Source organism: Miniopterus schreibersii (assembly GCF_964146895.1).
Source record: "Miniopterus schreibersii genome assembly, chromosome: 22".
NCBI classification, from domain to species: domain Eukaryota; kingdom Metazoa; phylum Chordata; class Mammalia; order Chiroptera; family Miniopteridae; genus Miniopterus; species Miniopterus schreibersii.
The window spans coordinates 118,616-146,009 of NC_138124.1; the positions used below are offsets into that span (position 1 = coordinate 118,616).

A 27,394-nucleotide genomic window follows, 5' to 3' on the forward strand; every position below is an offset into this window, starting at 1 on the left:
CAGGGAAACAACTGCGCGTGTCCCCCGCCCCCCGGGGCTGGAAGGGCGCCGCCGGACGCAGCCCTTCTGGGAGCGCGGGCCCTGCGCGGCCTGCACGCGGCCCCCGCCGAGCGGGGGTGGAGCAGCTACATGCACCGCGGGGCTTGTGATCTTGGCGCCTAAGTGCCTAGTTTATTATTTATGATTTTTCTTTTTTTTTTTTTTTTTTTTTCACTTTTTTATTTGTTTATGATTTTCCAACCGCAGTCCGCGCAGCGGTCGCACCTGTACGTGACCGACGGACGACCGGCGGCTGCGTCTCGCCGCACCTGGCGCCGGGCGCAGGCCTTGCTGCGCACCCCGCGTGCCCCTGGCTTTTCATAACCGGCCCAGGGCAGGTCTCGGTCGCCCCCCTCACCGCCCCAGCCCCTCCGGCAGTGTTCCCCGCCCCTGCTCTGGCGCGCCCCCCCAACCCCCCGGCGCTGGGGGTTCCCGCGTTGCCCCGGCCCCGGGAGCGCGCGCCGCCAGCGCGGATGGGGGCGCTGTGCCTCCCCGCGGCGGCGCGCGTGGGCGAAGATGCGCTCCTGCGCTGGGCAAAGCGGGCGCGGACCCCACCGGGGGGGCTCACGGAGGGGGGAGTCTGATCACCATTAGGCGGAACCCACGCCACTGCGAGGTCCAGACTGGTTCTTGAACAGAGAAAGGATGTGAAGGACCGAAAATATGGCCAGGTCCTGGCCGGTGGTCTGGACAAGAAGCTTCGTGAAGACCTGGAGCGGCTGAAGGAAATCGGGCCGCAGAGGGCTGGGCCATTGCTGGGGTCGTCCTGGAGGCCAGCGCACCAAGACCACAGCCGCCGGGGTCACAGTGTGGGTGTGTCCAGGAAGAAATAAACCCAAGGTGAAGGGGGGGAGAACTATGGGGAAAAAAGGGGGACATCTGTAATACTTTCAACATTAAAAATAAATTTTTTTAAGTAAAAAAGAAGAAATCTGTAGGCCTCATCTGTTAATAAACAGTTTATACACCTAAAAAAATTCTGTGTCTGATTTTATTTCTGTTTTATTTGTTCATTTACTGTATTTTTTAGATTCCACATATAAGTGAAATCATATGGTGTTTGTCTTTCTCTGGGTGACTTATTTCATTTAGTGTAATACCCTCTAGGTCCATCCGTGTAGTCAAAAATGGAAAAATTTCATTCTTCTTTATGGCCAAGTAATATTCTATTGTAAATATGTACCACCTCTTCTTTATCCAGCTGTCTATCCACTTAGGGTGCTTCCCTACCTTGGCTAATTTCCTAATTTACTTACTTATTTTTAAAAATATTTTTTGACTTCAGAGAGAGGAAGGGAGAGGGAGACAGATAGAAACATCAATGATGAGAGAGAGTCATTGATGGGCTGCCTCCTGCATGCCCCCTACTGGGAATCGAACCTGCAACCCGGGTCTGTGCCCTAACCCGGAATCGAACCTCCATCTCCTGGATCCTAGGCCGATGCTCAACCTCTGAGCCACACCAGCTGGGCTACTTACTTGTTTTAATCCTCATGTGAGGATAGACACGTATGTGGATTTAAGAGAAAGAGAGAGAGAAACATCAATGTAAGGCCTCTCCCATGATGGATTGAACCCGAAACTTTTGGTGTAGGGGATACTCCAACCAACTGAGCCACCTGGTGAGGTAAGTATCCCTATGTATTTATCAATTTTATTCTTATAATTATTTATTAATTATTGTATTATTTACCGTGTGCACGACTGTAAGCCTCCTTTTGCCCCGCCGTATATACATGTACTTGTATATATACCACATTTCATTTACCCACTCATTTACCCGTGGACATTCAGGTTTTTTCCGTATCTTGGCTACTGTAAATGATGATGCAATGAACACGGGGGTGCAGGTATTTTTTTTTTAGTTAGTGATTTTGTTTCCGTTGGATAAGTTGCTCAGAAGTGGAATTGCTAGACCTACAGCTTCCTTTATTAAGGCATCTTGAAAAAATTGAAATTTTGGGTGAATCCTTGTGAAAACCAATCATGCATTCAATCTGAGGGGTTGTAACAAGAGCTGGAGATAATATACTGCCCCTGAATGACAACGGGCCTAATCCTAGCGACCCCCTCACAGTAAACTTAATTGAGAGGCCCCAATTTATTTGAAATAAAATGTGTCAAATTTACAGAAAGCAAGGAAAACAGGAAAGTTATTTAAAAATGACTCAATCCCACAACCCTAGCCTAATTGTTATTATTTTAGTTTTCCCATCTAAAGTAGATATAATTGTACTTGTTTCCAGTTACAATATACAAACTATCTTTGTTGTTTAATATATCATAATCAGTTCCCATGTTGTTACATAATTGTGATTATTTTAATGGCAGCATAACTTCCCATAAAGTTAATTACTATCATTTAGCCATTTGCTGGTATTTAGCTATTGTTGGTGTTAGGTTGCTATCAGTGTTTTCCTATTATAAATGATGCCACAAAGAACATGTTCACAAATTTAAAAATATTAAATTTAACCTATATTTCAAGATAAGTTAAAGAGTACAAATATATACGTATATGCAGCTTTATTAGTTTGTGAAGCAACATTATATGTTGTTTCTGTATGAAAACTTTTATGCTGAATAAATCTAAACCATTGCTTACTCTTTTTTGTTGTGGTAACATATATACATATAACATAAAACTTGCCATTTTTTAAAATCCTCACTTGAGGATATGTTTATTGATGAGAGAGAGAGACATTGATGTGAGAGAAACATAGATTGGTTGCCTCCCATACCCAACCCGGCCAGGGACTGAATCTACAACCTCGTGTGTGTCCCGACCGGGAATCGAACCCAAAACCTTTTAGTGTCCCGAATGATGCTCTAGCCAACTGAGCCACCCAGCTATGGCCATTTGAACCTTTTTAAAATGTACAATTCAGGGGGATGAATTACATTAGCAAAGCTGTGCAACCCTCACCACTATTTCCAAAATTCTTCCATCACCCCAACCAAAACCTCTAGCCGTTACGCAGCCATGCCCCATTCTTCCTCCCCCCCCAGTCCCTCGTAACCTCTAATCTACTTTCTCTCTCTGATCTTGCCTATTCTAGATGTTTCATAGGAGCAATTGTACAGTATCTGTCCTGTGACTGGCTTATATCAATTAGCATAATGGTTTCAAGGCTGAAACCAAGTTGAGTTAGACTCATTAAAAAACTTAAAAAATAAACTTCCCACTCCCAGCCTGCCGGGGTGTAGCTCGGTTGGCTGAGCATTGTCCCATGTACCAGGAGGTCACTGATTTGATTCCCAGTCAGGGCACATGACCGGCTTGTGGGCTTGATCCCCAATAGGGGGTGTCGAGGAAGCAGATTATTGATGAAGTTCCTCTCTCATTGATGTTTCTCTCTTTCCCCCTCTCCCTTCCTCTCTCTGAAATCAATAAAAAACATATATATTTACAAAAAAAAAAACCAGAAAAACCCTTAAAAAAATTCCCACTTTCAAAACTCTCTCATCATTTCTGCAGAAGTAACTACCTAGGTACGAAGAAAGATTTCTTTGTGGGGACTGAAATTTAAATGCCTTTGTGCATAACTATGATTTCTTTTGTTTTTACATTTTATTGCGAAATACAGAACATACAGAAAAACACATCAAACAAAGGCACCATGGAAGAAAGTAGTATTATAAAGTGAATTCCTAGGTAACCATCTCCCAGACCAAGACCTAGAGTGCTGGCAGCTGCCAGAAACACCTGCCTGCTCCCTCTGCGGCTCAGCCACCTCCTCCCACACTCCTGCTTTTCTTTATTGTTTTATATCCTACAGGCAGGAAAACTACGGCCTGTGCACCAAATCTGACACTCTGTTTTTAAATGAAATTTCAATGGAATATAATTACACCCATTCCTTTATGTTCTGTCTGTGGCTACTTTCATGCTTTGAGAGCAGAGTTGAGTAGCTGCTAGAGGCCTGGGTGGCGGGCTAAGCCTAAAATATTTTCTATCTGGTTCTTGACAGAAAAAAAAGTGCTGCCCCCTGGTGTCGTGTATGATCTACCAAGCTGGTAGTTTGCTGTCGGCTGCTGAATGCTCCACCAAGTCCCCCCAGCTGCTGGCAGGGTTGGCTGCTGTGTCCTTGCCCTGCCCACTTCTCCGGAAATTTCCCTCAGCTGTGAGGAGAAACCCAGCCAGAGAGCCCTGTGGGGCAACCCTCAGTCCACCAATGCATCTATTAATTACACTTTTGAATTGTTGATAGCTAGTGTATAGAAATACAATTTATTTTAAAATATTGATCTTGTATCGGGCAATCCTGCTGAACTTGTTAACTAACTCTAATACATTTTTTTTTTTGAAATGTTTATTGATTTCAGAGAGAGGAAGGGAGAGGGGGAGAGATAAAAACATTAATGATGAGAGTCATTGATCTGCTGCCTCCTGCACGCCGCCTAATTGAGATGGAGACCTGTGCCCTGACGGGGAATTGAACCTCCATCTCCCGGATCATAGGCCGATGCTCAACAGCTGAGACACACCAGTCGGGCTCTAAGAAGTTAATAGATTCTTTTTTTTTTTTTTAAAAAATGTCTCTATTGATTTCAGGGAGAGGAAAGGAGAGGGAGAGATAGAAATATCAATGATGAGTCATTGATCGGCTGCCTCCTGCATGCCCCCCCCCCCAGGGGATCAGGCTCACAACCCAGGCATGTGCCCTGACCGGGAATCGAACCCCGATCTCCTGATCCTAGGTCTGATGCTCAACCGCCGAGCCACGCCCAGCCGGGCTTTAACAGATTTTTAAGATCTTCCATGTAAAGCTCATGTCATCTGCAAATACAGCTCTAGCTAGAAGCTCCTGCTGAATTTGTTGAGTAGCAGGGGCAGAAATCCTTTCTTATTCCTGATCTCAGGGGTAAAGCTTTCTGTCTTTCAACATTGTGATGTTGGTTGTCTTTTCCTTCTACTTCTAGTTGGTTGGTTTTCTTTTTAACAATCATGAATAGATGTTTTGTCAAATGCTCTTTCTGACTGTACTGAGATGATCACGTTTCATTTTTCCCCTATCAATATGGTGGTTTACCTTGATTGATTGAAACCACCTTGTACAGCTAGAGTAATTCCACTAGCTCTGGGTGTCTAATGCTTTTCACACGCAGCTGGGATTGTTTTGCTGGTACTTCGCTGAGATTTTTTTGCATCTATACTCATAAGGAATATATATTGGTTTCTGTGTGATGTTTCTGTCTGGTTTTGGTATCAGGGTGAAACTGGACTCATAGATTGAGTTGGGAAGTACTCCCTCCTCTTCTGTTTTTTGAGAGAGTTTAAGAAGTATTGGTGTTAATCCTTTAAATTTTTGTGAGACGTCACCAACGAAGCCATCTGGTCCTGAGTTTTTCTCTATGGGAAGTTTTTTGGATACTAATTCAATCTCTTCACTTTTTCAAGGTCTATTCATATTTTCTACTTCTCCTTGGGTCAGTTTCAGTTTTGTGTCTTTCTTGGAGTTTCTCCGTTCCGTGTAGGTTATCTAGTTTTTCGGTATGCAGTTGTTCCTAGCATTTATTCCCCAATCATCTCTCTTAATCCTGTGAGGCTGGTAGTAATGTCCCGTTTCATTCCTTATTTTACTAATTTGTGCCCTCTCTCCTCTCCTGTTGGTCAGTCTAGCAAAAGGCTTGCGAATTCTTTGGCCCATTCGTTTATTGAGAATGTGTTTGTAAAGTTCTACATATGAGTGGATTTACCAAATTTCTTTCTGTTGCCAATTTGTAACTTCAATGGGGTCGAACTTACCTTGTTTCATTTTAATCCTTTTAATTTATTGGTGCTTGTTTTATGACCTACTTATGGTCTCTCCTGGGGATCGTGCCATATGCACGTGGGAGGAATATGTGTACGCCTGTTGTTGGGCTGAATGTTCAGTCTGTTTGACTGCAGTGTTGCTCAAGCCTCTATTCCCTGGCAGCAAGGCTACGTGTCATCTCCTTGATAGACCCAGGTGTCCCGGTTCTGAGTATAAGCAATGACTTCTGTGTTGGATAGGCTTTCAGACTCTATCATCACTTTAGCTCTGTTTCTACTTTGACCCTGGAGATATTCTAGAGCTTTTAAGATGAGGCTGTATTTAGAGCACATTTCCAGTATGTCCAATATGCATCATGGATAATATTGTTTATTTCAAATTGTGTCAGAAGACTCAAAATACCTAGTTGGCCTACATAAGTGGTGCAAAGAGTGGCCACTGCACTAGGATGTCACTCGGCAATTGAGATAGAAAACCTTAACAGTGACTATAAAGCCGTCTGGGTTGTGTGGCTGTAGGAATGCCCAGTTCCACATCAACTGCTTACCTAATGGCTTTTGCATGAGTTGCCTGAGTCAATGGGATTTGGGTTTGCAAAACAGTGCTTCCTTAATTACGCCATTACCTCTCCAAGTATCTGGCTTCTTCTGAAAAGTGTTATTACCAGGATAGGTGGAGATATGCTGTAGTAACAAACAAATCTTGAATCTCAATAACTAAAAAACACAAAAATTTATTTCTTGGTCAAGCTACATGTTCAATATGGGTAACCGTTGGACTTTGCCTCTGCAACGGAAAGTACAACCTTCCCATGTGCCTGGAAAGGAAGGGAAACTGTGCTGGGACTACTGTTGGCTATTGAGCACTTCCTGTTTGCCTGTCATCTTGCAAACACTGTCTCTGGCCGAACGTTCCAAAAGGTAGCTAGTGATATTCCCACCCCATGGATACAGAAACTAAGGTTAGCCCTGACCCCTGAGGCTTGGTTGGTTGGTGTCGCCCTGTGCACCTAGGGGTTGCTGGTTTGATTCCTGATCAAGGTACAAGCCTGGGTTGCAGGCTCAAAGAGTTTGTATAGAATCGGTGTTACTTTATTATTTTCCAGTTTCTTAAAATGGAAGCTTAGATTTTAGATGGCTCTCTTCTAAGGTAAGCAGTTAATGTCATAAATTTCACTTAAATCACTGCTTTAGATGCATCGCACAATTTTTTAAAAAATATGTCTTTATTGACTTCAGAGAGGAAGCGAGAGGGAGGAAGGGAGATGGAAACATCAATGATGAGAGTCATTGATTGCCTGCCTCCTGCACGCCCCCTACTGGGGATCGAGCCCACAACCCAGGCATGTGCCCTGAGCAGGAATCGAACCTCGATCTCCTGGATCCTAGGTCGATGCTCAAGAACCGAGTCATGCCCTCTGGGCACAAATTTATTTACTTACTTTTTACCTTTATTAGTATTTATGTTGAATTTGCTCCCAGGCTATAAACTTGTGTTTTCAGTTTCTTCTGGTCTATCTTTCCTTCTGTGCAACGGCCTTTCTGGTTTAGGAACAACCTGCTGTTTTTCAGTAGGAGCACCTCAATATGGCAGGGAGAGCTCATGCATGGGTCAGTATGCCCAAGAGCTCTGTAAGTTCTACGCTGCATCTCGGGAGCTTTGCTCAATGACCAGAGAACCTACATCTAAACCCTTAGGTTCAGCATCGCTCTCTGCGTTTTTAAGCACGTACAGCAAAAATTCAGCACTCTTTTTGGGCCACCGACCCGGTGTCCAGCCCCACCGTTGGGCCTGGGCCCACCTACCAACGCCACCGTTGTAACGAGGGGAGGGCACACACTGCTTCTGGAAAGTGACGTCCTTCAGGTACGTGGCTTTTCAAATGTGCGGACCCTTGACGGCCTGGGCAGTTCCACCCAGGGTCGTAAAGCAACACAAAGACTTGATCCTCCTGATTTGCATGATTTTGCGGGGTTTTCCGGGTCACGGTGAACAGGGAACCATTTCCAGAGGTCACCTCTGGCCGCTTTGGGGAGGAGCCATCGCACACATTTTGATGTTACATTTGAATTTTTGTTTGATTCAAACTACTCCCACTTCCCCTTGAGAGTTGGTCTTGGCCCATCTGGAGTTACGTTCTTTGATTTTCCAGAGTTCCGCGGTTGTCCTGTTACTTACTTTCAAACAAGTTGCTGACGTTCAGGGAGAAAAGAGAGGACCCTCCCTGGGCTGCCTCGCGCGCCCCCTGCTGGGGGTGAGCCCGCTGGTGCACGGGACGGCCGCGCGGTCCTGTTAGTTTTTACTTCTTTGTAATTTAACTCCATGCGAATCAGAGAACATACTTGTGCCACAGATTTCCTGACGTCTGCTTTACGGCCACAGGCTCCCTGGTACTAAAAGTCCTGCTTTCCTCCCATTACCAGACGCTCGGAGGGTTCGGCCCAGGGTTTCGGCTGCATTCGCTGCGACAGACAGGAGGGCGCCCTTGAACCTGCGCGCCAGCCTCCCGGGGGCGTCCTCACCCCTAAGGGCGCCCGGCTTACCCGCCGCGCCGCCCACGAGCGCCCAGGTCCCGCGCGCCCCGGGCTCTGCCAGTCGCAGCGACCAGGAGGGCTTTTCCGGAAAGATGGGCGAAGTCCGGAATCGGAGTACGTACGCGCGTGCGTGCGCGCGTGCGTGCGGCGGAAATCCCGCCTCCCGGCGTCTGCGATTGGCCGTGACCGCAAAGAGTGCTCTCCAAATGGGAAAATAAGCGGGATTGAAGGAAGCCGGCGGACCGGGAGGCGGGGCGAAGGGGATCCTCTTCGCCATTGGCTGGGCCGGCTGGGGAACTTCACTGCGATTGGCTGGGGAGCGTCCCGCTTGGCCCGCCCTACCGGCCGCGAGCGGCGCCGGGATCACGGGCGCGGGCGGAGCCAGCGGTCTCTCAGAGGCTGGTCCGCGCGCCGCGAGCGAGGCGGCCGGCCCTCCGCGCTTCAGGTCCTGGCGCCCGGGCGCGGCGAGGGCGGCCGGCGGGGGCGCGGGCGGGGCCGGGCCGGGCGCGGCGGGGCGGCGGGCGTGGGCGCGGCCGCGGGACCTGGGCCTGCGCGGACCGTCCGCGGCCGCCGCGGGGCCGTCCCGGTGCCTCAGGGGCGATTGTGTTGGGTCCCGCTGCGGACGCGAGTGTGGTTCACGTTTCGCGCTCGGCCTCCTGGCCTGGGGCCCAGCGGCAGGGGCGCGGTGCTGTCCGGTGCCGCGGAAAGGCGGCTTGTGGCCCGCGCGCGTGTACCTTCCGGCTGTCACCCCGCGAAGGGGATGACATTGAGGGTTGGTCTCCTGCGACCGCCCGTGACCCTCAAGGTCTCGCGGGCGTGGGCCAGGCGCCGGGCGGGCCGCGCGTGGCCTCACCTGTGCGGGAGGCGGCTCTGCCCCTCCCCCGCCCTCCATCCTCCCTCCGCCCCGCTTCCCTCCTTGGCCGCACGAAACCTTGCGGGGGGGCTTCGTGACGCCCTCCACGCGTTAGGCTTCCAGCTTTCTTGTTTTCCTTGCAGGTCCGACCGCCGGGAGGAAGCGGGAGGGAAGATGCCGTCCGAGTCTTTCTGTTTGGCCGCCCAGGCTCGGCTGGACTCCAAGTGGTTGAAAACGGACATACAGGTGGGGCGCTGGGAGGGCCCCTGGAGGGTGCGGGGGGTGCCGGGCGCATCTGCCGTCCCTAGGCAAGCGGGTTATTGTTTCCGTTTTTACTGCTGCTGTTACGGGTTGTGTGGCTACATTGTAATTACAGTTACTTGTAAGTGCGAGAAAGTTGAGACCTAGTTGCGCGGAATTTTTTGTTGCTGTTTTTAAGAGGCCTGTATCACTCTCGGCCACTCCTGGGTGACTGTGACAGTGTGTAAGATGTTCGGTTACTTACCTGGGGGAGAAGTGACAAGCGGTAATTTGTGATGTTCCGAAGGGGCTGACTGTTTTTTGGGGAGCGTGTGCTTGTGCTCCTGGAGTGATAGGTTCAGCGGAGTAGTTTTGTCTTTGTGATGGGCCTTAAAGAAGGTTTTTGCATCAGAACCATGTGGCAACAGCTGGCAGGGCAATATACAGATGATGTGCTATAGAATTATACGCTTGAAACCCATATAATCTTATTAACCTGTGTCACCCTAATAAATTTAATAAAAAAAGAACACGTGGAAACAAACGTTGGCCCTAGACTCTGTAATGTTTTGACTTCATCGGATAATTGCAAGCTTGCCCAGAAATTACGGAGTAGATAATAGCTGTAATATTTCTGTGGACTGCCTTCACCGCAGGTTATTTTTGTGTGCAGGTGACTGGGAAAAACTACTTTTGTAACATGTTACCAACAGAAAGAAACGTCTGAAATACTTTGTAGTGTATGTGTTTTCCTCCTCTTCCCTGAGGATAAACATTTTAACTATTCCTCAAGTAATCTGCCTTTTTAAATACAATCTTAAGTACTGCATGATGGTTTATCAAGTGACAGATACCGGTAGTGAAGGATAATTGCTCTTCTTTACTTTTTTTTTAAAGTGCTGAGTCCTGGTAGATAACAAGAGCCAAGAGTTTTAGATTTCTTAAGGTTTATTTTATTGATTTTTGAGAGGGTGGGGAGAGAGAAAATGAAAGTGAAACACACTGATTTGCTGACCCACTTATTTATGCCTCATTGATTGATTGTTGTATGTGCCTGACCAGGGATCAAACCCGAAACCTTGGTGTATCGGGATCACACGCTAACCAACTGAGCTGCAGAGCCAGGGGAGAGCCCAGTGCTTAGAACTATCCTGTGGATAATGGATTGTTATTAGTGGTGCAATGTTAGATGGGAAAAGTACAAAGAATTGGGTCAAGAATTGGCATAGTAGTGACTCTGTTGGTTATTGTCTTTTATTTAGCAATTCCCGTCTGTTTTCCTTTGTCATGTTTTTTTGAGCGGGGCAGGTGAGAGATAATTTCTTATTTCTGAAATCTTGAGACTCAGGCACACTGATTTTAAGAGTTATTTTCATATTAGTGTTTATTTTTAGGGAAACTTTCTGAAGTGAAGTACTTTACCTAATGAAATTTTTTTCCCCTTAGTAATCATAATTGAGTAATTGCTAAATATGAGTTTCAGCATCTTGATCTAAAATCAGTGTAATGCTGAGTTGAGCACCTGTGATGAGTCTGGCAGACATCCATAAAAAGAAATACCACTTCGGTCTTAGGAGTGCTTATCGGTTTACTTATTCAGAAGTCTTCCAAACTCCTCCTGGGGCAAATGAAGAGGCCTAGGTGTTGGACGGTGCACCAGAGGAAAAATGTGTTGTGGATTTTGAAGCTGTGTAACGTCGTGAGAAAGGTGATTGCTGGTTTTATAGACTTACTCCAGCATTGCTTACGAAATGTGAGGAATGAATGTCCTTGTTTCACCCTAAGGAATGGCTTAGACATAGGTTCACTCTTCGGAACCCTTCCTGCAGTCACACATTGGGCATGGAGCCTTACACTAACAGCTTTATCTTCTTGGGGATGTCTCTCCCACCTGCAGTGAGAAGTGTCCCATTTCTTTGTATTGGGAACAGAATTGACACCTAGTTAATTTTATTTTTTAAAAAATATATCTATTGATTTCGGAAAGGGAGAGAGAGAGATAGAAACATCAATGATGAGAGAGTCATTGATCGAGCCCACCACCCGAGCATGTACCCTGACCAGGATTCGAACCCCGATTGCCCGGATCCTAGGTCAATGCTCAACCGCTGAGCCCCGCCCGGCCCAGCGACACCTGGTTAATTTTAAAAGCTGACATTCATGCTTAATCATTTTAACTACCTAACAGGTGGGGTAGAAGCATGTTTCTTAGCCACAGAATTTAGCAAGTCCATTTTCTGCAGCTGTTTCTGTTTGAAATGCCCTAGAGGTTTATAGTGATTTTGGAAAGGAAAAGGTTATGGAGACCGAAAACTTTTAACGTGTGTATATTAAGAACGGAGATACTGATTTGAGACTTTCTTGATTGTCGACGTTTAGATGTTTCGGCCTAGGGCCTGGCCACCAGCTGCCTCTAATGGAGTGCCCGTTACATGGCAGGCCCTACCTGGTTTCTACATACACGCTTTCTGTTCTTTCAGCGCTGTTTCCTGATTGCTGTGTGGAGTCCCTTGAATCATCACGTTTTCCTTTACAACTATTGGAGGGCGATATAGTCACTCCCGCGCTGACTTTCTATTTACAGTAAAAGTCCTGTCTGATGGTGGTAGGTTTTTCAGTGAACCAAAAAGTCAATTAAGTAAAGGAGCTGTAAAAAATAGTATGTGATACCTTGGCTCTGGCCAGTGTGGCTCGGTTGGTTGGCGCGTCATCTAGTGTATGAAAGGTCGCCTGTGCGGTTCCAGGTCAGGTCAGGGCACGTGCCCAGGTTTCGGGTACAGGTGCGTACAGGAGGCAAGCCATTGATGTTTCTCTCCCCTCTTCCTTCGTCTCTCTCTAAGATCAATAAAAGCATATTTAAATAGTACATGATCCTGTAAAAAGTTTTTATTTTTAAAACATATGCATATTTATTTACTAGTCTGGATGTAAGGGTAAGGCTCCAAGAATGGCGTTTATCCTGCTCTTTCTTGCATAAGCTGTGCTCAGATGAATTTCCTACAGTTTCTATTTTTGGGTTCTTTGAAGTAGAGCATGAAATTAGATACGTATGAAGCAATTTTTTGAAACTTTTTATTTGGAAATAATAATAGGCGCCCAGGAAGTCGTGTAGAAAGTAGAGAGGTCACTGCATAGTCTTCAGCCAGGCTCCCCCAGTGTTTACGTCTTATGTAACAGTGCACGGTACTGACGGCAGGAAATGAACGGTGGTACCGTGTGTGCGGCTCTGTGCCACTTCGCCACGTGTAACCACCGCCACAGTGGAGATTCAGAGCTGCCCCTTCCCCGCAGAGCTCTCCCTGCTGCCACTCTCCCTCCCCCATCCTCTCTCCCTGGCAGTCACTAATCGCCCCATCACTATAATTTCGTCATTCGAGACTGTCATACGGTATGTGACCTTTTGAGATTGGCAAAATGCCCTTGAGGGCCATCAGAATTGTTGAGTGTATCAATAATTAAACCCAGACCATTTATTCGTCTCTTCTAATTGTCAGCTTAAAATGATTAAGCATGAATGTTAGCTTTTAAAATTAAATGTAAAATCATTAAATGTGTGTTCTCACTTTATGCTTCAAAATATCAGTAGATTAAAAAATGGAAATACAAACATCTTGGTAAGTTCTATTCTCAGGTTTTACAGTTGAGAGATGAGATGTAGAAATAAAAGGATTTTGTAAATACACTTAATTTATGTTCATAATGACTTGTGATTACTTTCATGTGTTTTTATTTATGTTTTGGTTATATCATTATATTTTGGGTCAGCTTTGTCAGAGTTTATACATTTTATTAGTCTTTTTTTTAAAGAACTGACTTCTAGCTTTGGTTTTTGGAAAAGACTAATAGTTTTAGGGAAAGGAAATGAGTTTACTCTTCGACTTGACAACAAGGCTTTATTGGAAGAAAATTGAGTGACATATTTCAGGTACCAAGAAAAGAAAATGTGAGCGCACGATTTTATGTTCTAGCAAAACTGACCTTCCAGTTAACAAGTACACCAACTCATCAATGAGTGAGAATTCAGGATACGCTGTTTCCACAAGTCCATCCTGAGGAATTGAGTAGACAGACCTTTATTTTTTTGTTTTTTAAAAATATATCTTTATTGATTTCAGATAGAGGAAGGGAGAGGGGGAGAGTCATTGATTGGCTGCCTCCTGCGCGCCCCCTGCTGGGGATCGAGCCCGTAACCCAGGCCTGTGCCCTGACCGGGAATCGAACCTTGATCTCCCGGATCCTAGGTTGATGCTCAACCACTGAGCCTCGCCCGCCCGGGCGAGTAGACAGATCTTCAGACAGTAGATTGGCAGGAAGACGGGCGCTGGGCACTGAACCTGTAGTTGAGTGTAGAACCCAGATTAAATGAGTTTTAAAAAGGAGAGAGCATAGACTCTAATAGCTATATGCCTAGACCTGGTAGGTTATAATGAATTTGTTCTGCAGTGTCCAGTCCGTTGAGGCTGTGCATCGAAGTTTTCACTTGTGTTTTCCATCTCTGGAGAGGCCCTTCGGGTCCTTTTTTTACACTTTTGGTTTCACTTGACACCCTTTTCATAGTTTCTTTGTCAGCACGTTGAGCATATCTGTGGTACAACTTTGTTTTTCTTTTAAATCCTCAACCGAGGGCTTGTTTTCATTGATTCTTAGAGGTAGGGAAGGAGGGGGAGGGAGAGAAACATTGATGTGTGAGAAACATCAATCGGTTGCTTCCTGTCTGAACCCACAGCCCAGATGTGTGCCCTGACTGGGAGTCAGGCCCTCAGCCTTGGTGTATTAGGACAGTGCTCTGACCAACTGAGCCTGGCCAGGGCCTGGTAATTTTATACTGAATGCTTAACACTATAAATATATGTCATTCTGTGTTGGGTTTTGTTTTATTTCTTTGAGGAGCTTTAGTTTTGTCTGGTATGCATGTCAGTTACTTGGGGTCAATTTGGCCTTTCCAGAGCTTGATCCTCAGGTGTGTTTGGGCTGACCTAGCACAGCCTTTAGTCTTGGGCTGATTCATCTGCCCTGCGAAGGCCGTATCCTTTTTAGGATATTGTGTTGTGAGGTCTTTCCATTCTGGTTGGTGGAAACACCAGGTTTTCCCAGAGTGGATCGTGGGGATTCTGCCTCCTCCTTTCTAGTGGTCTTGGTAGTTTTCTCATCCGGTGCCTAGATTAGCCAGGGACTCAGGGTCCCCTCTGCCCACCTCCAGAGATCACCTTCTCTCTGCAGCTGCCCCCTCTCCTGTATTCTTGTTATTTTGACCTACTTATAGCTGATCTGTCTCCTCAACTCAGCAGGTCCTCTGGGCTCTGTGGGTTCCCCTGTCCTGTGCTGCATGCAGCCTAGGAGCTGCTTCTAGGCAGGAAGCTGGGCGGCTGTCACCGTACTTCATGTGCTGCCCTCAGGGAGCCCCGCTGTCGGCTGCCCGTTGCCTGGTGTTTGGAAATAGCTGTTTGATGTGTTCTGTCTGGTTTCTAGTTGATTGTAGCACAGGTGGTTCCTAAAGAGGTCGATCTTTCCCAGGTAGAAGCACAGGCCTAACTAATCTGCTTTTAGCTCATTCACTGAGGTCTTATGTTTTGGATATTTCATGGGCCTGAAATTTCCATGTTTTTGTTTAAGTGAATTTTATTGAGGTATAATTATATTTAGTAACATGCACCTATTTTCTATGTGTAGCTTACAGTGTTTTGGCAGCTTGTTTACCTGCCACATTGGGTACTTCTTCATGGTTTCCAGTTCTCTGTTGAAATGCTCAATTGGATCTTTCAGTTGCTTGAACACATCCGACCTGGCACAGCCTTGGAGTCTGGGACTGCACCCCTCCTTCTGGGTTGATGCCCCAGTGTGCCTGTGGGCTGCCCTTTATTTTCAGCCTTGTGTATCCTGTCACACCACAGGGCATGGGTTATGGCTCCAGCTGTCTGCCATAGAGCCCATGACACCCTGGAAGGTGGGGGAACAGCAGGAGCTAGCTCCCCAGGGGTGAGCAATCACCAGTTGGCAGGGAGAGATAAGGGAACTGGGTTTTTAATTCCCGCCTTTTGCTCCTTCCTTGGACTGTTCTGTGATTCTTGCAAACTTTGAGAAGAGCCCATGTGCCCTGGCGGCTGTGGTGCATCGGCCTGAGCATTGAAGTGCCATGGGTTTGATTCTGGTCAAGGGCACATACCTGGGTTGCAGGTTCAATCCCCGGCCCCACTTGGGGCGAGTGTGGGAGGCAACCAATGATCGGTCTCCCCTTGATGTTTCTCTCTCTCCCTTTCTCCCCTCCACTCTCTCTAAAAAAAAATCAATGGAAAAAAATATCCTCAGGTAAGGATAAAAAAGAAGTGCCCAGTGGGGGCGCCTCTGGCCCTGCTGCCCCGGGTTGGCTGGGGTGTGGGGGCCAGTGCAGCACCACAGAGGCAGCAGCGTTCTCTGGAAAGGCCAGACAGTGAGCATTTCTGGGGGCCCTGTGTTCTCTGTCACAGCTTCTCACCGCTGCTGTTGGCCTGGGACAGCAGCCACAGACCATACGTTGACCGGCGAGTGAGGCTGGGCTCCAGTAAAACTGTTCGGGTGCTGAGGTTTGCGTGCCATAATTTGCAGGTGCCACGCAACATTTTCCTGCTTGTGGTTATCTTTCAACATGGAAAAATGTATAAAGCATTCTTAGCTTGCGTGTGGGTCACATGATGTCGGGTGGTGGGCCAGATTTGCTGACCCCTGTAGTAACAAGCTGCTTCGTGGGCTTCACGGGCTCCCTGTCTTGTTTTTAATTTAATTTATTTTTAATTGATTTTAGAGAGAGAAGGGGGGAGAGAAAAAGAGAGAGAGGAACATCAATTTGTCGTTCCACTTATTCATGTATCGTTGGTTGATTGTTGCACGTGCCCTGGCTGGAGAGCGAACCCACAACCTTGGTGTATGGGGACGATGCTCTGACCCACTGAGCCACCCGGCCAGGGCCTGGGCTCCCTGCCATGTGGTCCCCTTTTCCCTTCCCCTCTGCCCTGGGCTGGGGTCTGCCAAGTAGTGTCAGCACTTTAATCCGTTGCTCAAGTTCCTCTTTGTTCCCCAGAGAGGGGGAAAGGAAAGGGGGGAAGGGGGAAGAGAGAGAGAGAGAGAGAGAGGAACATCGATGTGAGAGAGGCACATTGATTGGTTGCCTTCCGCTCCTACCCGGACCAGGACCGGAAATCGAACCAGAGACTCTGCGGTGCACAGGCCGATGCTTGGACCACTGAGCACCCTGGCCAGGCTCACTTTCAGGACAGCGTCTGTGTCTACATTTCTGTTTTCTGGATTCACTCTTGATCTGTTTCTGTTGCCTTCTGTTTTTTTGTTTCTTTTGTTGTTTTTTCAAAATATTTTTATTGATTTCAGATAGGAAGGGAGAGGGAGAGAGAGAGAAACATCAATGATGAGAGTCACTGATGGGCTGCCTCCTGCACGCTGCCCTCTGGGGACTGAGCCTGCACCCGGGCGTGTGCCTGGCCTGCGATCTCCTGGATCCTAGGTCGATGCTCAACCGCTGAGCCACGCCCGGTCAGGCTGTTTTTCATTTTCAATCGCATGGCCTTGTCTTGGCTATTATTATTTTTGAGCTGCAGCTATTGTGTATGAAACTGTTGTGATCATCTGTGGCTTGGACAGCAGCCTCCTTGCCCAGAAAGGATTACCATGTTAGCAGCGCGTGTGGCGCCAGGTCACTGCCGGGCTGTCGGGACTGAGATGACTCAGGGCTGGCTCCTTTCTGGGAGGGCAGTCGGCCTCCACCCCACTGTGTTCTGGTGCGTGTGGCCCTCCGAGAGGCCCCTTAGCATGGTGTGTTTACCAGCCCCCCCCCCCCCCCCCCCCCCCCCCCCCGGGGACACTGGCTTCAGCCCGTCTCCACAGCTCTGATGCGGGCTCTTGGTCTCAGCCCTGCTCCCAGAATTGGCAGGTGCCGGTCTGGGCTGCCCCGTCCTGGGTCTCAGGCTTCCTTCTTGCTGCCTGCATGTCTTCAAACAGACGTACTTTATTTACCTTTCTGCCTAACCTTCCCAGCTGCTCTTGAAATTGGTTCAAGTTTTTTGGAATTGCTGTGTTGTCCTATGTTCAGTAGGTGCTTAATATTTTTCTGCAAGGCCAAGAAGAAAAGCCAGATACCTTAATTTTAGTCATCTGCAAATACTCGAGCAGATACCATTTCAGGCGTATTTAGGGAAAGGAAACATTTTCTGACCTGTGAGGTGATCAGAATGCCGCTTACTGACTCGGCACACTTCGTTTTGGGTGATTCTGTGTAATTGTAGTTTGTGAAGCAGGACCTTTATTTACTTATGTATTTTTAGTAGTCATTGTAATAGAGACTTAAGGGTTGGCTTGCTCAGTCCAGTTTGCGGTTCAAGTGTTGGTAGCACCCATGTGGGGGGCTTGTGGCTGCACGTGGGGGTGCACGCCCTGGTGCTGGTCAGAGGAGCAGCTTGGGAGTTCGGCCTCCCCCCCAGGCCTCCTCCGACTGCCTTGGTGGTGTGTGATCTCGGTCAAGTACCTGAACCTCTGTTCACTGCTCCTCAAAACTGGGCCTATCGTGACCCCCCCCCCCCCCCCCCGCTGGCTTCTTTTCAGGGTGACTGCCTTTAGCTGCTATGTCATTTTATTTTTTTTATTTTTTATTTTTTAACTTTTTATAATTTTTATTTTTGTTTAAAGTATTACAAATGTCCCTTTTTCTCCCCAATGACCCATTCCCCCCTCCCCGTTCCTTCCCCCTCCCCAGTCACTCTCCCCACCATTGTCCGTGTCCTTGGGTTGTGTATATATGCACATAAATTCTTTGGTTACTCTCTCCCTCTCCACCCCCCCGCCCCCCTCCATCCCTCTGACCTTTGGTCAGTCTCAACTATGCTTCCATGTCATTGAATCTATTCTGTTCATCAATTTATTAAGTTCTTTAGATTCCACGTATAAGCGAGATCATGTGATATTTTTCTTTTGCTGCCTGGCTTATTTCACTTAGCATAATATTCTCCAGGACCATCCATACTGTCCCAAAGGGTACGAGCTGCTGCTTCTTTACAGCTGCGTAGTATTCCACGGTGTAAATGTCCCACAGCTTTTTAATCCACTCATCTACTGATGGGCACTTGGGCTGTTTCCAGATCTTTGCTATTGTAAACTGTGCTGCTATGAACATAGGGGTGCATAAATCCTTTCTGATGAATGTTTCAGGATTCTTAGGATACATTCCTAGGAAAATATGGAACGCTTCACGAATTTGCATGTCATCCTTGCGCAGGGGCCATGCTAATCTTCCCTGTATCGTTCCAGTTTTAGTATATGTGCTGCCGAAGCGAGCACTGCGATGTCATTTTAGAGGTGGGACGTGACGATGTGAACAAAACGGAAAAGGGTCCTGGGACCGAGTAGTGCTAATGATACGTACTTGGATTCTGTATGAAAAAGTTAAAGAAAATTTAAAACCTCTCTCACCGAACCTGTTGGGAACTTTTATGTAAGTTTACTAATGAGGTCAAGCTAAGTGTAGACAGTTGTACAGACACCCTTGTTGGTGGTGTTAATTCTTACTGAGGATATTTTTTTCATTTACTTTTAGAGAGAGTGGAAGGGGAGAGAAACATCGATGTGACAGAGACATGTCAATTGGTTGCCTCCCTCCTGTGCCCGGACCAGGTCCAGGGATCGAACCTGCAACCCAGGGACTTGCCCTTGACTGGAATCGAACCCGAGACCCTTCAGTGTGCAGGCTCACGCTCTAACCACTGAGCACTGGCCAGGGCTGCACAGACACTCTTACACTGACAAGTTGGCGCAATTTTAGTGCCTGCGCAGGCTCTTCTCACAGAGCCCTGACTACATCCCCTTTTCCGCTTCCTTCTGGGGATCCTGAGCTTGCCTCCAGGTCCGCTGGCCCCCCAGGGGCCTCACCCCTGCCTTCCCTTCCAGCTTTTTCAGGCATCTCCAGGGAAGCTGGCTTCGTCACCTTAGTAACGTTCCTCCTCCAGCCCTCTCCAGTGCCAGAACCTTCTACTTTGAATCGTGGTCACCAGAGTCCGCGGCTCATTTCTGTCTTTCGGTCCTCAGTTCCTAAGAGGCTTTTCCAGCATGTGTCCCTCCAGATGCTGTCTCCCCCTCCCACACACTGCCCTCCCCTCCACCCTCTGGACACTGCGTCAGTGGTCAAGAATGGGTGGTGGTGCCCGGCTGGCGTGGCTCAGCAGTGGAGCATCGACGTAGGATCCAGGAGATGGCGGTTTGATTCCTGCTCAGGGCACATGCCCGGGTTTCGGGTTCGATCCCCAGCAGGGGGTGTGCAGGAGGCAGCCGATCAATGACTCATCATTGATGTTTCTCCCTCCCTTCCTCTCTGAAATCAATAAAGATAATTTAAAAAAAAGAGTGGGTAGTGGTGCCCTGGCCAGTGTGGCTCAGCGGTTAGAGCATCGGCCTGATCACTTAAGGTTCTTGGATTTGATTTCCGGTAAAGGGCATGTACCTGGGTTGCGGCTTTGATCCCCGGCCCTGGTCAGGGTGCGTTGGGAGGTAACCAGTCGATGTGTGTCTCTCACATTGATGTCCCCACCTCCTTTCCACCCTCTCTAAGGATCATGGAAAAAGGACCCTACAGGGAGGTTTAACAAAACAAGTAAGAATGGGTGGTGGCAGTAATTCTTGTTTCCAAGTGAACTTCTTCCTTGGCTTATTCTTTAAACTTTTCATCTTCACCAGGCCTTTCAACCTGGCCTGAACCCCAAAACATTTGTTCCTGAACCCCAGCTACCTTGGGGTCATCCCAGTGTGCAGGGGGGCTCAGGACGGTAATCCACTCTCCTTCCTTGGCTGTCGGCACCTCCTCCAGACCCAGATTGCAGTCTCTAGCCCTGAGCACTCTGCTGTGGTCTGGAAATCTGGGTTTGCATTCAGTGTGTGTGTGTAGAGAGGAGCTCCTTGTTTACGTTCAGTTAGTGCAGGTCTCAAGGGTTCAAGCCGAGCCAGCCCTGGCTGGTGCAGCTCAGTGGGTTGGGCATTCATCCTGTGCACCCAATGGTCGCTGACTCGATTCCCGCTCGGGGCACTTGCCTGGGTTTTGGGCTCCATACCCAGAAGGGAGTGTGGAGGAGGCAGCCTATCGATGGTTCAGTCTCACATCCATGTTTCTCTCTAAATAATAATAATTGATTAATTTGCTTGTTTTCAGTTATAGGTTTTGTTTTCTTATGATTTAATTTTAACTTTCGAAGATAGACATCATTTGTGTGTTTTAGAAGTGAAAACGTGAGGTGTACTCAGTCAATCTTTCTTTACTGCCTCCCACTCGCAGCCCCTGCTGTGTCCCCGGGTTAATACTTGTTTCCGGTTTGTCTCCCCACCTTCCCACAGCCCGGGCTTTGCGTGTCTTTTTTCTTGTACCTTGCATGACAGTTACATAGTATATACAGTTATGTGCTGTGTGCCTTTTTCACTTAACTGTTTTTCTCGGGGTAATTATTATTTTTTTAAATATATCTTTATTGATTTCAGAGAGAGGAAAGAGGGAGAGCGAGAGATAAAAACATCAATGATGAGAGAGTCATTGATCGGCTGCCTCCTGCAGGCCCCTGACTGGGGATCAAGCCCGAAGCCCCAGCATGTGCCCTGACCGGGAATTGAACCCCGATTGCCTGGATCCTAGGCTGATGCTCAGCTGCTGAGCCACAGCCGGCTGGGTTCTTGGGGTAATTTTTATTAAACGTTGAATGGTTGAATAAATAAGAGGAAGTGGGATTTTTTGTGTCATTATGTAAGACTCGGTTGTGAATGTGGTCACGCTGTAAGTTCATCTTTATCATTGCCAGCTTGCGTTCACGGGAGATGGACTCTGCGGTCTGTGGAATGAGATGGTCAAAGATGGAGAAATCGTATACACCGGGGCAGAACTCACCCAGAGTGGAGAGCTTCCCCCTAGAAAAGGTAAGTGCCTGAACTAGTGTTTCTCATTTTGTAAAGACCTTCATAAATCACATTTTATAGAAATTGTGGGATGTGCTGAAGAAATAAGGTCTGAGCATAACTCTGAAGTTTTGTTTCGCTTTCGGGATTGCTGTGTAAATGGTAGTTAGTGTTACCAGCTACCTGGATTTCATTGTCCTGTGTGCATTGAAGGCCTTTTCATTGCAGGACCCCTCACTGTGGGCCCCCCCAAAGTCTCCTCTGCAGCTTATAGACATGTCATTTCATATTTTTTCTTTTCTTAAAAAATGTGTTTTTTATTGGTTTCAGAGAGAGGAAGGGAGAGGGGGAGAGAGAGAACCATCAATGATGAGAGTCGTTGATCGGCTGCCTCCCGCATACCCCCTGCTGGGGATCAAGCCCACAACCCGGGCATGTGCCCTGACCTCCTGGTTCCTGGGTCAACACTCAACCACTGAGCCACACCGGCTAGGCTTATGTTTCTTCTTTTAAGTTTTGAGTATGCCTTGCTCAGCTAGCCATAAAGAGTGATTTTAAAAAGCTATTTTTTATTAAAAAAAAATTTAAAACACATTTTAATTATAGTTGATGTACAGTTTTGTTTGGTTTCCGGTGTACAGCACAGTGATTAGACATTTATATAACATAAAGTGGCCACCCAGACAAGTCTCATACCCACCTGGCACCATACGTAGTTATCATAGCATCGTTGCCTGCATTCCCTGTGCTGTCCTTAAGTCCCTGTGCCTCTTTTGTAGCTGGCATACTGCACGTCTTAATCCTTTCCCCCATCCCCCAGCCCCCTTCCATCTGGCCACTGTCAGTTCTCTGTACCTAGAGTCTATTTCTGTTTTGTTTGTTCATTTATTTTGTTTCATAAACAGTGATTGTTAAAAGATTGAGTGTAATTGTTCCTTAAATTTTTCCTGTATGACTCTCCTGTGGGAGTGTGTAGAACACTTTTGGAAGCCTTTGGCCTGTGGACGGGACTTGGCCCCTTATTTTATTGTATCTTGTTGTCTATGCAGGGAAATACCAGGGAACACTATTTTTTTCAGAGAGAGAGTGGAAGGAAGGGAGAGAGAGAAAAACTTCGATGTGGGAGAGACACATCAATTGGTTGCCTCCTGAACTTGCCCCAATAGGGATCGAGCCTGCAACCGAGGTATGTGCCCTTGGACAGAATTGAATCTGGGACCCTTCAGTTTGCAGGGCCAGGGAACACTCTAGTTTAGGTTTGTAGTTGTGAAAACTCAGTGAGACTCCATCATTCAGTTGTTCTTGACTTTGCCTGTGAGTCACAATCACTGTTGAGGCTTTAAAAATAAAACGGATGCCCACCCTGGCCAGTGTGGCTCAGTTGGTTGAGCATCTTCCCATGCGTCAGGAGGTCCCCCGTTCGCCCGGCCGGCGTGGCTCAGCAGTTGAGCGTCGACCTAGGATCCAGGAGATCGCAGTTTGATTCCCGGTCAGGGCACAGGCCCGGGTTGTGGACTCTATCCCCATTCGGGGGCGTGCAGGAGGCAGCCGGTGAATGACTCTCTCATCACTGATGGTTCTCTCTCTCTCTTTCCCTCTCCTTTCCTCTCTCTGAAATCAATAAAGATATATTTTTTTTAAAAAAAAAGAGGTCCCCAATTCAATTCCCCGTCAGGGCACATACCTGGGTTGTGGGCTCGATTCCCAGTAGGGGGTGTGCAGGAGGCAGCCGATTGATGGTTATGGATCATCGATGTTTCTCTCTCTCAAGTCAGTTTTAAAAAAACACCATAAAAAAGATAAAATAAATGGATGCCTGTCCCCACCCAGCCTGTAGAATTGAAAAGTCCCACCGGAGACCCACTGCTGAAGTGTGTTAGTCCCACAGTTTGAGAGCCATCAAGATGGATCAAAATATTACTTTAGAAAGTAGTTTTTCCCTCTTCATAGAATGAATTGGGATAGTGTCCATGTGAAAATACGTTGGAACAGCAGGAGTATGTCTTTCCAGTTACATTGCCTTCCAGAGTCATTCCTTTCCCCTTCGTGCTTTATTGTGCAAATATCCACACACCCAGGACAACAGAATGATACAGTGAGCAGCCGCACACCCATCCAGCTTCCTCCACAGACTCTCTGCACTTGGGTGTCTCGCGGCTCCCTGGCTCTGTCCATCCGTCCATCGGAGCCACTTTCCTGGCTCCCGTGACACTTCATGTGTGTCATTAACTCGCTGCAGCTCAGTGTAGGTTTTGTCTTTAAGGTGCAATTTACGCACAATGAAGTGCATCTGTTGTGTGCTTCCTCGTCCACAGGTTGTGAGAAATGTGGTTTGTGTAATTTCAACCTGGTCAGCGTTCCCCTCCCTCGGAACCCCGGCCCCTTCCCTGCCCCCGCCCAGAGGCAGCCCCTGGTCTGATCTTCGTCCCCTGCCAGTGAGTTCTATCTGTTGTAGAACTTCATGTAAATGTAGCCCTGGAGTGACGTGTGCCGCTTGTGTCTGACTTTTTAAAAATATATGTCTTTATTGCTTTTAGAGAGAAGAAGGGAGAGGGAGAGAGAGGGATAGAAACATCAATGAGAGAACAACAGCAGTCACCTGCCTCTAGCATGTCCCCTACTGGGGATCGAGCCTGCAGCCCAGGCATGTGCCCTGACTGGGGATTGTAGCAGCAACCTCTTGGTGCCCAGGACGACACCCAGCCAACTGAGCCACACTGGCCAGGACTATACATAACTTTTATGTGCACTGGGAAACCAAAAACAGTATCCTGTGACTGGCTTCACTGTGACCCTTGTTTGACTCTGGTGCTCTGGAACCCAACCTGCGCTGCCTCTGGGCTGTGCCTGCACCGTCTCCCACAGCCAGGCACCTAGCTCGGTTCTCCTGTTGTCAGGCCGATCCCTTCATGCTTTATTTCTGGGAGAGTGGCTTCTAGTAATTGGCACTCCTTGTGGGATAAACTTTCCTCTCTTTTGCAATCCCCTGGAGAATTCCCTGGTCCCACCTGTGAGGAGTGAAAGGTACATCTCCCCAGTAAGCTTCTGTGTTTCCTTTTGGGGCCTGCTGCACAAAGAAAGGCCAGATGCAGCCTTACAGGGGAACGTTTCTCATTTAACACCCTCTGTAGGGTTGTTTGTATTTATAATTCGGAGGGAAAGTGAGGAAAGATGTGCTGAGCCCAGCCTGTGTGGCTCAGGTGGCTGAGCATCGTCGCCTGCATGAGGTCACCGGATCGATGCCCAGTCAGGGCACATGCCCGGGTTGTGGGCTTGATCCCCAGCAGTGGGTGTGCAGGAGGCAGCTGATGGATGTTTCTCTCTCATCAATGTTTCTCTCTCTCTCCCTCTCCCCCTTCCTTGCTCTGAAATTGATTAAAAAAAAAATTTTTTTAAAAAAATGATGTGCTGAGCTTATCCGTTGTCTCGGGGTGGCCCTGTCTGAAGAGTTTAAGGATCACGAGCTGCTTCATTTATTGTAAACCTTGTCAATCTATGCAGATAGTAGAAACAGTATGAGTCAGTACTTTGCTTAGCTGCTGTATCTTTTCTTGAAAGCATTTTGACGTTATTTCCTTTAACCCTCAAGTCTACCCAGAAATGGAGGCTGCAGTTTGCAGAATGACAGGGCAGAGCTAGAACTGGAAGCCCGGCCTCCAGAGGTTCCATTGCTGTTTCCATTCTCTACAGTCACATACGTGTGGTGACTGACTCAGTTTTTCTGTTTTTTGGGGTGGGTCTAATCAGTATTCCTCAGTTACGTGTTTAGATTCTAAGAGCTCAGAGGTAAATTTTCCATTTCTTTGGAATTTGGACATTTCCATTATATCCTGTGTCTTTGGCACTTTGCTGCTGGTTTCATAGTTTTCCTTTGGAGGGTGTAAAACGTTTTTTGTGGCCGGTCTCCCCAAGTAACTAATGATGACTTGGGCATAAAAGTCATTCCCATATGGAGGCAGAGGACAGGACGACAGACGCCGGATGTCACCCACACCCAGGGCTGCAGGAGGTCAGGGCGGAGCGTTTCCTGTGATTTGTGCTGAAGTTGGGGAGTCCTGGCCTGGGCTTTGGGGTCACAGTGGAGACGCGGGCACAGGCATCCAGGGAGACAGACCTGGGTGTGGGTGTGAGGGTGACGGTGGTGAGCAGGGAGCAGGAGGGTGGGGCTGACTGGAGGGATGTGTGCTTCTTTGAGTGCCCAGGCGCTTGAGGCCGTGCCTGCTGGTGCAGTGGACACATGCCCCAGGGGACACCTTTACACACCAAAGTCAAAAAGCACTGCAGAGGGGGGTCCGAAGTGTGAGGAAAGGGGGTCAGCCCATCCTCCTGGCCGTGGGAACTGAGAGGGTTAAATTCTGATCCCCTAGCCCAGGGGTTCCTAGCTGTGTTCACCAGGGTCCCCTGGAGCACCTGGGCAGGCACCCATGACCGCCCCCCTGGGTGGGTGCCTTCACACTGGCCTGGGCACATGCATTGCTAATAGCTCCAGGTCCCACTGCTGGTGCCTTTCAGAGAGCATGTGAGTCCCTTTGTGCAGGAGGTAGAGACCCAGAGGCAAGGAGAGCTGCTGGTGTGTGTGCTCCTCAGAAAAATCTACATGCAAACCCCAGCACGTGCCGCATCCGGGACCCAGTGAAAGTCCCCACAGCTCTTCTGTCCCCCTCGCTTCATTCTCAGTGCTTCGGTTCTGAGTCCTTTACAGAAAGCTCCCCCCTACCCCGGAGTCAGGAGTCAGCCTGCCACCTGCTGGAAGGGCAATGTCCCCTCCTACAGGAGTCCTGCCCTCAGGACGGAAGGTCAGGGAGGCCCTGCCATTGTGCGTGGTTGGCGCGCCCCATTTCTGGCTGTTAGCTTTAGGGAGGAAGCAGGTGATGACTCAGGGCTCTGGGGAAGTGATTACACTTGGCAGCAGTGTCAGGACCTCAGGGAGCAAAATCTTTTGTGAGGGTGGGGGGCTATCCTGTGTTGGTTAAAACAGCACAGCAGAGAGGCCTGGACGCACCCCTGGGGCCATCACAGTCCTGGGACCGCAGTGTGTGTGTTTAAGTAACATTCCCCTTGCACGGAGTGAATCTGGGAATGTTAATTTTGTCTTTCTGATTAGCTAGCTCTTCCCGGATTGTGGCCTGAAGCACAGGGAGGCTCTAATGATAGCGGTGAGCTAATAGAGGACTATAGCGCATCCCAACCGACTGCGTTTTATTTCCAGCCCTCCTCCGGCTGGTGGGTGTTGCATCAGGACTCCCATGCTGTGGGAGCCAGTGTGTGGTTCTGGGCACCCAGGAAGGGCCAGAGACACCTGTGTGTAAAACACTGCGACAGGTTTATAGTTCAGGATTTAGAGCCGATCCTGGGGAGATGGCATCAGACGCTGTCCGAGGAGGCGGGGCGGGGGGCAAGACTGGCCGTGCTGGGCCCCAGAGCAAGCGCAGCCTGCGCGTGAAGAGCTCACACTTTTGTTCATTGGTCCACTCTGTCCCTTCTGACACATTGAGATGAAGTCCCCTTGCCCTCAGGTCTTCGCAGTTTACCCTACCCGCGCTTCAGTGCCTTGCTGTCTCCTCTCCTGTTCTGACATAACTAAACGTTTTTCTTTTAATATGTCTTTATTGACTTCAGAGAGGAAAGGAGAGGGAGAGAGATAGAAACATCAGTGATGAGTCACTGATCGGCTGCCTCCTGCACGCCCCCGACTGGGGATCGAGCCTGTAACCCGGGCACATGCCCTGACCGGGAATTGAACCCCGGTCACCTGGACCCTAGGTTGATGCTCAACCTCTGAGCCATGCCCAGCCGGGCAAACGTTTTTCTTTAAGACAAAAATGACTTTACTCCCTGGATAGAACATTTGCCCTCTGCATGCATATTTCTATTTCTCTGCCACTCTTCTTTCCAGTTTAATCACAACCATTCGTATTAATTACAGCTTTTATCCAAATTAGGCAACTTTTTTTCTTTTGTTAAGCCTCCCCCAAGGATATTATTTCCAGTGATTTTTAGAGAGAGTGGAAGGGTGCGAGGAAGGGGGGGAGAGAGAAACGTCAATTCGAGAGAGTCACATT

General features: G+C 48.1%; 1 protein-coding gene across 4 annotated transcripts in view; it reads left to right on the top strand.

The window, feature by feature from the left end:
• The first annotated feature begins 8,705 nt into the window (after positions 1 to 8,705).
• HERC2 (HECT and RLD domain containing E3 ubiquitin protein ligase 2) overlaps positions 8,706 to 27,394 on the top strand; it is a 140,625-nt gene continuing 121,936 nt past the window's right edge. For 2 of the 4 annotated variants that reach the window (XM_081124750.1, XM_081124749.1), the window contains exons 1-3: positions 8,709 to 8,777; positions 9,329 to 9,431; positions 21,239 to 21,353. In XM_081124750.1, coding sequence (XP_080980876.1) covers positions 9,360 to 9,431; positions 21,239 to 21,353 — 187 coding nt within the window. In that variant the 5' untranslated portion in view covers positions 8,709 to 8,777; positions 9,329 to 9,359. Of the gene's footprint in view, positions 8,778 to 9,066; positions 9,105 to 9,328; positions 9,432 to 21,238; positions 21,354 to 27,394 lie in introns of those variants that run through there. The other 2 variants (XM_081124748.1, XM_081124747.1) reach the window with 2 other exon arrangements.